This window comes from Lygodium microphyllum, chromosome 18, assembly GCF_053477565.2.
Source record: "Lygodium microphyllum isolate KBCC chromosome 18, Lygodium_microphyllum_v1.1.10, whole genome shotgun sequence".
Taxonomy (NCBI): Eukaryota; Viridiplantae; Streptophyta; class Polypodiopsida; order Schizaeales; family Lygodiaceae; genus Lygodium; species Lygodium microphyllum.
In genome coordinates, this window is record NC_141152.1 from 51063200 (window position 1) to 51073840 (window position 10641).

At 42.1% G+C, this 10641-nt stretch overlaps 1 protein-coding gene across 1 annotated transcript; it reads left to right on the forward strand.

Annotated features, from left to right (window-relative positions):
* Positions 1-3412: 3412 nt before the first annotated feature.
* Positions 3413-5033, forward strand: LOC148020878 (uncharacterized). Its single transcript, XM_087699474.1, has 2 exons — positions 3413-3942; positions 4149-5033. Exons 1-2 carry the CDS (start codon positions 3615-3617, stop codon positions 4385-4387), a joined length of 567 nt encoding a protein of 188 aa, XP_087555600.1. The 5' UTR covers positions 3413-3614; the 3' UTR covers positions 4388-5033.
* The last annotated feature ends 5608 nt before the right edge of the window (positions 5034-10641 follow it).

The following is a 10641-nucleotide window of genomic DNA, read 5'->3' on the forward strand; positions in this document are numbered from 1 at the left end:
CGCGCCTGCTCATATCTTGCACCGTGACCCCCTCCTCCCACAAAATCTTAAGCTCATCGACTAATGGACGAAGATACACGTCCATATTTTTTACTTTGTAGCGGCCCGGGACGAGCAAGCTAAGGATGAGATGTCCTTTCTTCGTAGAAAGCCATGGAGGAATGTTGTAGTTGACAAGCACTATAGGCCACACACTGTAAGAAGTCGAGCGCAGACCGAATGGGTTCACACCATCCATGGCGAGACCGAGCCGAAGATTCCTTGGCTCTCGCGCAAAGCCTGTGAAGGTAGAGTCAATGTGGCTCCATGTGCGCGAATCTGCTGATATTCGTTGCACTCCATCCGTGGACCTATTCTGCACATGCCACGTTGTCAAGCTTGCCATGGCAGACGTGCGAAACATGTGGTTTATGCGGGGGATGAGCGAAAAGTGTCTGAGGACTTTTTGAGGGATGGTCTGCCCTTGCAAGTCCTGTCGATACCTGTGAGCACCACACTTTGGACATGTCTCCATAGTCTCGTATTCATCTCGAAACAATATGCAGTCGTTGATACATGCATGGATGTTATTGTAGTCCATGCCAAGCTTCCGTAAAACATGTCGTGTATCATCACGAGACTCAGGCATGGTGTTTACAAGTGGCAATATATGATATTTCAATAACCTGAAAAAATCATAAAACACCTTGAAAAATCCATCCATGTTTGCAATAATACTGTTTTAAAAAAAAAACAATGAAGTCTGTGTGCAAGGTACCTGAATAACTCAGTCACACTCGTATCGCTCCAACCGTATTTTGCTTGCACACTTAAGAGTGCAAGCAATGTCTTCAACCGAGATACTCGGCACCCATCATATAATGGTATGGATGCTTCCTCTCTAAGCAGGTCAGATGTCTCAACATCCATGGGAATCAATGCATCGATCATTGCCTCCATCTCAGGCTCCAAGATTGTAGGCAAGTCGGGAAGGTTGTCTGTCTCCTCTGGCATTGACGGTATAGATGGGCCTTGCGAGTGGTCGATTGGCTCCTGCAATCCATCCATCGCACGTCCACGAACTCTTCTAATTGGCCGCAAAGGGTGCACTCCCCCTTGGGTCGAGACATCACCCCCCTGGATACAAAATTTGCCAACAAGACCCAATCTTATTGTGTATGGTTTTCAATTAGCTTGAGAGTACAATGCATGAAAAATGCTAATTTCAAATTACCGTTTGCTGAAAATCTGCAATCATCTGATCAATGATCTCAGATTGAAACTCGCCAAATCGTCGTACGTGTTCTATAGACAATCAGCGTTTTCGTCTAATTGCCAACTTGCATTGAGAGCAAGGACATGGGACACGCTGATTAAGATACGACTCGCGGTCTTGAACAATAGGACCTTCTTCGTTTGCCATCTTATCTATATTACAGCAAACGAGGCTTAAATGGATAGCTTTATGGAGATGTACGTCAAGTTGCAAGTTGACCATAAACCTTGCATTGTATATAGTAGTCGAGAGATTTTCCGATGTTATATCTCGGCCTTGTATCATGCTCAACGATTTGTTTGTCCCGGTAGATAATTTTTTGTTATATCTCGGCTTTGAGTATAAGTAATCCATTTTAAAATTAATGCGCGCCATCTATGAAATTTTATAACTCTAGTAATAAAATTTATTTCAATCAATTCTACTCATAGTCATAAGACGTGAGAGAAATTATCCTATACTCAATTTAAGGGTTTCTTCTTCTATAACAATAATTTTGGGTTCATTTTGATGAAGTACGTGGCCGTATGCAAAGCACATTGCATACCATTATCAATACGTATATTATCTTAAATTTCCTTCCCTTCCCTCTCCCTCTCTTTCTCTCCCTCTCCCTCTCTTCCTCTCTTTCTCTCACCCTCTCCCTCTCCCTCTCGTTCTCTTTCTCTCCCTCTCTCATTTCCTCCCTCCCCCTCCCTCTCCCTCTCCCTCCCTCTTTCTCCCTCTCCCTCTCCCTCGCTCCCTCTCCCTCCCCCTCCCTCTTTCTCTCCCTCTCTCATTTCCTTCCCCTCCCCCTCCCTCTCCCTCTCCCTCTCCCTCTCCCTCTCTTTCTCTTTTTCTCCCTCTCCCTCTCTATCTCTCTTTCTCTCTCATTTCCTAAACAAGCAAAAAATAAAGTGATTTAAACATCCTCCAAGCAAAAGGGAGAGGGAGAGATACAATGCACTCTCCCTTTCTTTCTCTTTCTATCCCTCTCTCATTTCCTTCCCCTTCCTCTCCCTCTCACTCTCTTTCTCTCTCATTTCCTCTCCTAAACAAGCAAAAAATAAAGTGATTCAAACATTAAACAAGCAAAAGGGAGAGGGAGGGAGAGAGAGAATGCACTCTCCCTCCTTCTCCCTCTCTTTCTCTCCCTCTCCCTCTCCTATTTCCTCCCCCTCCCTCTCCCTCTTCCTCTATTTCTCTTTCTCTTTCTTTCTCTTTCTCTTTCTTTCCCTCTCCCTCTCCTCTCCCTCTCTTTCTCTCTTACTCTCTCGTTTCCTCTCCTAAACAAGCAAAAAAGAAAGTAATTTAAACATTAAACAAGCAAAAGGGAGAGAGAGAGAGAGAATGCACTCTCCCTCTCTTTCTCTCCCTCTCCCTCTCCCTCTCCCTCTCTTTCTCTCCCTCTCTCTCCCTCTCCCTCTCCTTCTCTTTCATTTCCTCTCCTAAACAAACAAAAGAGAACGATTTAAACCTTCAACAAGTAAAAGAAAGAGAGAGGGAGACTCACCAATGAGATATGGCGAGCGTGGGCGGCTTCTCTTTGCAACGAGGGCTCCTCCTCTCCTTCGCGAACAACGACGGTGGCGGTGGCGGCGGCGGCGGCGGCAGCAAGTCTCTTCCTCCTCTTCTCTCACAAAGCCTTGGCTCTCTCCCTCGCTCTCTCCCTCGCTCTCGCTCTCAAAAGGCGAAGAAAATAAAATGAAAACGGCGCTCTGGTTTCGGCCGCACTTTTTTTCCCTGCGGCGTCGCAATTGGCGTCGCTATTTGCGTTGCAAATGTGACGCAAATAGCGACGCATATAGCGACGCCAATTGCGACGCATAGAGACGCCTATAACGACGCCGATATCCGCCGTCGCTAATCGGCGTCGCTAGGCATAAAGTGTATCTTATATGGATTGTGATACATGTCACTTAACTTGATTATAAAAGCATGACTATATAAATTTGTTCTAATTTACTATGCACACACTTATTTTACTAGTTATAGCTTGATTTTGTAGAATATTTTGTATGGAACATAGAATATATGCATCAATAATGGAAATATATTCTATCGAATATAAAATATGTGCGTTAATAATGCAAAAGTGAAGGCTGGAAAGCCAAGTCCTCGTGCAGGAATTATACGGCCTGAGGGCGTAGACAATAATACATAAAGGCTTAACAAGAGATATCACATGTGAGTATACACTACTTGTGTAAAGCCTCCTAGGTCCCCCTCCACGTCTAAAGGCGTGAAGGTTTCTACTCATTAATACAATCGTCTCAGCATCAGACTTCAGTGACCGATATACTGTCGAACTGCAATCATGGGTTCCTACCTATCCGTTGTTCTCAGAATTCAGTGACCGATATACTATCGAACTGCAATCATGGGTTCCTACCTATCCATCGAGAACAACACGGAGGACACGTATCTGGTGAAGGTGGGGCCAGACGAGGAGGCCCTGAGGATAACGGCTCTAGTGGTGGATGTGGTGACGCTGGTGGGGGGCGTCGTGGCCAGCGGAGCGGGGCTGGCGGCTAGGGCAGCTGCCAACGCCGGACGCGCCGCCACAATCGCCGGACGCGCCGCCACAATCGCCGGCCACGCCGCCAAATTTGTCGGCGCCGGCACCAAAGTCGCCGGCTGGTCCAAGAATTTGAGCGTCGCCATCGCCACCCGCCTCGTCGAGAAGGGCTTCGTCGAAATCAGGCCAGGTTCTACGATATTATATCATGCTAGCATGAACCTTAATTATATGGCAGCTCAGGGATTACCGGTGTTGTCGTATTATCGTAATAATAACATATCTAGTTTACGGTGACTTTTATCGTTTTTTATCTGTAACCATCCGTCAATCGTTGATTCGTTATCATCTAATTGCCCCACATATACACACACCTTTGATGTACGATCAGTGCAGGAGAGACGCATACCTTCGGGAAGTACAGCCTGTCCTTGTGGCAACAGGCCACTTGCATTCGCGTCCGCCAGAACCCCGACAACACAGAGGAGGTGGTGATCGATACGGTATACATGCGGCCCATCTTCAGCGGGCCCACCGCTGGCTCCACCCAGCCCCACAACATCCAGTACTGGGTCAACCGCCATGGTCACGAAAATCGCACTGTGCTTCGCAAGGGCGATGTCGGTGGCACATAGGACATATATTCTATGTTAGGTATATTGAATACAATGTTTCTTTATGTGGGTAAACCGTGATACTAAAACGGCTATGGAGCTCATATTATCCGTCCTCACCGCTAATTATCAGCCCTTCTAGAAGACGAGGAGAGTGCCCACTGCCTATTGCCGTTTGATCACGAGACTTTGAACCCTTGCCACTAATCATCAACCCTTAGAAGGAAGTTTGTCTCTCAATTCCATGATGTGTGAATTGGGCAAACCTTATTGGGCTAGCTCAACCAATACCCCAACCTTTACCTTTTTCATGGGTACTACCATTGGTTGTGAACCATCCTATGATAAGCATCAAAATGACGTTCACATAAGCTTTATAGTTGACTTTCGGTAGGAGCAAGATCTATTGGTATTAATTTTGGACCTTGGGTGCTTCATTTCCTTCTACAAAGTGTTGTTGTTGAGTACATGTTCATGTTTTGTTCTTGTAGTTGTTGGAGAAATTTCATTTCCTTGAATTTTTTGTTGTTTTTGTGTACATGTTGGTCTTTTGTTCTATTAGGTTTTACAAAAAGTGGGAGAGTGCGTATCAACTATTTGATTATGGGACCTTGAGTTCTAACTCCTCTCACCACTAATCACCAACCCTTTTTGGAGATAAGGAGAATGCATAACAATGCCTTGGATGATGGAGATGCCATGGTTAACAATTATATATATATATATATATATATATATATAAACATAGCAATGCCTTGGATGATGGAGATGCCATGGTTAACAATTATATATATATATAGCAATAATCCTTGGAGACACTCATGCAAGAGATGAAGCACCAAATGGAGGGAAACATAGCAATTCCTTGGATGATGGAGATGCCATGGTTAACTATATATATATATATATATATATATGAGATGTAGGTGTAGTCATGGCTCAAGGTGAGACGAAAAGAGGCCACTGGGTGACATCCCCATCGAGACAAGGCAAAGGGGGCCATAGAGTAGCAGACTCCAATATAAAGACATTAGGAGGTAGTTGAGTTGAGTAGCATAGCATGAGGGTTAAGTGGTAGACTCACAACAAATCAATGACTTGCAGAGGTAGTGGTAGTACACACACACACACACACACACACACAGAGTACATAGGAAAGAGAAATGAAAAAAAAATTAGAGAGAGAGAAATAAGAGAAAGAAAAAGAATATATATTATTTGACTATATCTAAGGGAAATTCCGAACCATTAGGAGGTCCTCCAAACCTCTAACATGTCTTGAACCTATCAAATTTTAAATGAAAGTGAAAATTTTTCCCTCACTCTCTTAAAGATGAAAAGTTGCTCACTAACAAAAACACTCTCTCTACTAACACACACTCTCTCCCTCCCTTTTGTTGAGAAATGACAAATGATGTATGCTCTAGGAAGAGATGTCCTGAATCCCATATGCTCTAGGAGGAGACTGGAACAACCCAACTACTATAAAGCATTGTACTTGCAAGATGAGTAATGCAATATGATGGTACTTTTGTTTTTTCAGTTTGAGAGTCTAAGTCATTGTCCAACCACACAAGACTGTGTTTATGAGTCCAAGCTAATCAATCTTGTGTTGAGATATCGAGCTCCACTCGTGATATGCCAAGGTGACCGTTGTGCATTTATGTCACCGACTTGTCAGTTTGCAGATGCGGTTGGTACACCGCCCATGAATAATAGCTAGATGACAGCTATCCTTATCTACTCTAGTTCGTGGCTCAGTTAGTATGCCACCTTAGTTAGTTGAGTTTGGTTTGAGACCCATATATAGGGTTCTTCTATTTCTATGTACTAGAGTTCTTTTTGGCTTACATAACTAAGAAGAGGAAAATTGTTTTCAGCCTCCACCCTTGTGTGTATTTCCCCATTGTGCAAGCAAGAAAGCTACAAGTGAGACTCCTTCCTTCTCTCCCACAATCTTGACATGGTATCAGAGCCTTGTTCGTGGTAAGGAGCTCAAGAAAGCAAGCCAAGTTCGCAGTGTTCTGGTAAGAAGACCAGTGTTGCTTTCATTTTTCTGGTTTGGGAGCAAGTCTCTGCAGGTAGCACAGTCGGAGGTCCTGTTTTGGAGGCGGAAGTTTTCTGCACGCACTCAGGAAAAGGCCCTGTTTTATGCTGTGCGACCACTGTTCTACAGCTCGGTGAAAAGTTACCACAGAAATTGCATCGTATGCTTGTGTGCAGAGACATTGGGAGTTACTGAATCATCCTTGGTTCCTGTTTATGCAAAATCGTCACTAGGAAGTGACTGTGTGGTCAAATACCACTTTCGCCAGTTTTGCAGATTTGCCCTTGTGAGGGTGAAGCTGTGTTTTTTGCAGAGTGAGAATTTTTTGCAGTATTCTATAATGGCGTCTGATTCTCTTTCACAGATTGTAACTGAAAAGCTTGACAAGAACAACTTCCAAGCATGGAAGTTTAGAATGACGAATTTCCTTATGGGAAAAGGATATTGGGAATTTGTTGCAGGAAATGAAGAAGAACCAGTTCTTCCTGATGTTCCCAATCAACAGAAAATGCAGGCATTTAAAGCATGGCATGAGAGAGCCAGGAAAGTTATGTATTGGCTGTCTATCAGCATTTCAGACTCTATGATTGTGCATATTCAGGATGCAAGTACGCCAAAGGAGGCATGGGATACTTTGTCAAAAATGTATAGCACAAATACGCAAGCCAGGAAAATGCAGCTCAAGCAAGAGTTGCACAATGTGCAAAGAGAAAATATGAGCATCAATGACTATCACATGAAGGTGAAGAAGATTGCAGATGCGCTTGCTTCCATTGGGTCGCCAGTGGAAGATGATGATTTAGTTTCTGTGACCTTGAATGGTCTAGAAAAGGATTATGCACAGTTCCGAACATCCATTTCCGTCCGTGAAAGATTTCCTGACTTTGAGGATGTTAGATTACGGGAACAGATTTCTTGAGACTGATGGAAGCACGAGTGTTCTTCACCTCCCAGCCACGCCTAGATAAGTGCTGGCCCTCAAGCTTATCTCTTTGCCAGCCGTCAACTTGCTGGAGTCCTACTATTTCTGGACTCCCTTAACCTCTAGGCTCCCCTTAACCCCGTTCGGGCGCCCAAGAGCCCGGACGGTCTTTCTCGTGCATGTTCCCCTAAATTTACCTTAGTGTAACATTAAATATTCCTTTTAATGTCACATTCCACACTTATGACCTTAATGTGACATTAAATATCACTTTTAATGTCACATTAATGTCACATTTCCTTCCCCTTAAGAATCGGTTTCGTCCTCGAAAACGATACTTGGAAGGTCTAACTGTAAATCGGGAAACCTTTTCTTTAAAATACTTACTCGCTCCCATGTTGAGCTTTCTTCTGAACAATCTTTCCACTTAACCAAACATTCTTGATAAATAGCATTCCTCGTTCGTCTATTACGAACATTTAATATTTTTTCTGGTTCATGTGGATTAGATTGGTCATAGAATAACTCCTCAATATCATCATTTAAGATTAGATTATCCAAATCACCCAGCTTCTTCCTTAATTTGCTTACATGAAAAACTGGATGTATTTTACTACCAGCAGGTAGTTGGAGCTTGTAAGCCAATTCTCCCACCCTTTTAAGTATTATGAAAGGACCACAATACCTTGGTGAAAGCTTTGGACAATGTCCCTTTTTCATAGTTTTAGTTTGTTCAGGCACCTTAAGATAGACCAATTCTCCTTCTTCAAAGGAGATGTCTCTTCGGTGAGGATCTGCATATGCTCTACCTCGACTTTAAGCCTTTTTAATATTTTCTTGAGCAAATTTTAACATACTATTCATATCCTCCAAAAATTCTTTAGCTGCCTGAACATTTTCCTTATGCAGTCCTACTGCAAAAGGAGCTCTGGGCTGAAACCCATACATCAACATAAATGGACTATATCCAGTGGAAGAGTGTTTGGCACTGTTATATGCAAACTCTGCTATCGGTAAATACTCTTCCCAATTAGTTTGCATTTTGCTTACATATGCCCTAAGCATATCTTCAAGAATTTGGTTAACCCTTTCAGTTTGCCCATCTGTTTGCGGATGATCCGCCGTACTCATGCTAAGTTTAGTATCCAATTTCCTAAATACCGCACGCCAAAAATGGCTATCAAATTTTCTATCCCGATCAGAAATTATATTTGCCGGAAGGCCATACAATCGGTATATGTTCTCTACGAACAATCTAGCCAATTCTGGTGTTTTAACATCAGTTGAAGTTGGAATAAACCTAGCCATTTTGGTTAACCTATCCACAATTACCCACACAGAGTCGTGCCCCCTCTGTGTTCTAGGTAAAGCAACAATAAAATCCATGGAGATACTCTCCCATTTTCCCGAAGGAATTTCTAATGGATGGAGAAGTCCTCCCATTTTTAATTTTTCAGCTTTATTAACCTGGCATTTATTACATTTGACCACATAGTCAAGGACGTCCTTATTCATTCCAGGCCAATAGAACTGCCTTTTAATAAGACTATAAGTCTTATTAACTCCTGGATGTCCCGCACTAGGGGTATCATGACACTCAAAGAGTATCTGGCGCCTTATTTCTATATCTTTCGGGACACATACCCTACCCTTGTAGAGTAAATAACCATTATCAATGGTAAAATTCTTCCACTTGAATCCAGTTTGAGCAACCCCTGATGCTCCATTTCCTAGTTGAACATCCTCAGATATTCCTTCCTCAGTAGAAGCACTTTCATTTGGATCCCCATTTTTTATTGCTTCCCATATGTTGGAATATGCCGGATCAACCTGGCATTTCCCTTTTAAAGATTCAAGCAAGCTGGAAGTGAACTGAGTAAAACTCAATTCATTAATGATGGGCATTCTGCTGAGTGCATCAGCTACTATATTATACTTTCCTTTTCTATATCTTATTTCATAGTCGAACTCTTGGAGGAGTTCGGCCCATCTGGCTTTACGCCCATGTAAATCTGGTTGATCATTAAGCCACTTAATGCTTTCATGATCCGATAAAATCAAAAGTTTGGCACCATACAAATAATGCCTCCATTTCTTCATTGCATGTACTATTGCATACAGCTCCCTCTCATAAACAGAATAATTCTGTTTTGCACGATCTAATTTCTTGCTTTCAAAAGCAATTGGTCGACCTTCTTGTAATAAGACCGCGCCTATTGCCTTGTCACTGGCATCAGCTTCAACCACAAATGGTTTATTGGGATCCACTATTAATAATACTAGAGCTGTAGCAATAGCTACCTTAAGTTTTTGAAAACTTTCATTTTGGTCTGTTCCCCAATTAAAACTTTTCCCTTTCCCTTTAAGTTGGTCTGTCATTGGAACAGCTATTTTGGCATAATCTCGAATGAATCTACGATAAAATCCAGATAAACCTAGGAAGATCTGCAGCTCTTCCAGGTTCCGTGGAGGTGGCCATTCAATAATTGCCCTTACTTTTTCTGGATCCATGTTGATTCCCTCTTTCGAGATTATATGCCCTAAATATTTGACCTCTTGTGCAAAGAATTCACATTTAGTTTTCTTCGCATAAAGGGAATGTGTTCTTAACAGTTGGAATACTAATAATAAGTGTTCCAAATGTTCTTCTCTTGATTTACTAAAGATCAAGATATCATCCAAAAAGACTACTACAAAATGTCCTAGATAGGGCCGTAAAACACTATTCATCAGCTTCATAAAGGTAGCTGGTGCATTAGTAAGACCAAAAGGCATCACCAAAAAATCATAATGCCCGTATCTAGTACGAAATGCCGTTTTGGAAATATCTTGTGCCTTAATTCTTATTTGGTGATAACCTGATCTTAAGTCTATCTTTGTGAAGAATTTTGCCCCTTGCAATTGATCAAAAAGATCTTCCATTCTGGGCATAGGAAATTTATTCTTCACCGTTATTTTATTAAGTGCTCTATAGTCAACACAAAGTCGCATAGAACCATCTTTTTTCTTTACCAATAAAATTGGTGAAGCCCAAGGTGAATTACTGGGTTGAATAAACCCTTTATCCAGGTAATCCTTAATTTGTCTTTCAACTTCTTGATGCTGTGTTTCACTTAACCTATATGGTGGTTTTGAAATTGGGTGTGTATCCTTATTTATATCAATTGGGTGATTTATTTCACCCCTATCTGGTGGAAGGCCACTTGGTAAATCAGAAGGAAACACATCTTTAAAATCATCTAACAAACGATTCAATTCATTATTAACATTCAATTCGCAAACATAGGAAAATTGTTGCTTTATATT

Bases quoted from the DNA above. Each gene is read 5' to 3' on its own strand.
- LOC148020878 (XM_087699474.1), top strand. From the start codon at position 3,615: ATGGGTTCCTACCTATCCATCGAGAACAACACGGAGGACACGTATCTG. The intron at 3,943-4,148 runs GTTCTACGATAT...CGATCAGTGCAG, and splicing joins CTTCGTCGAAATCAGGCCAG to GAGAGACGCATACCTTCGGG.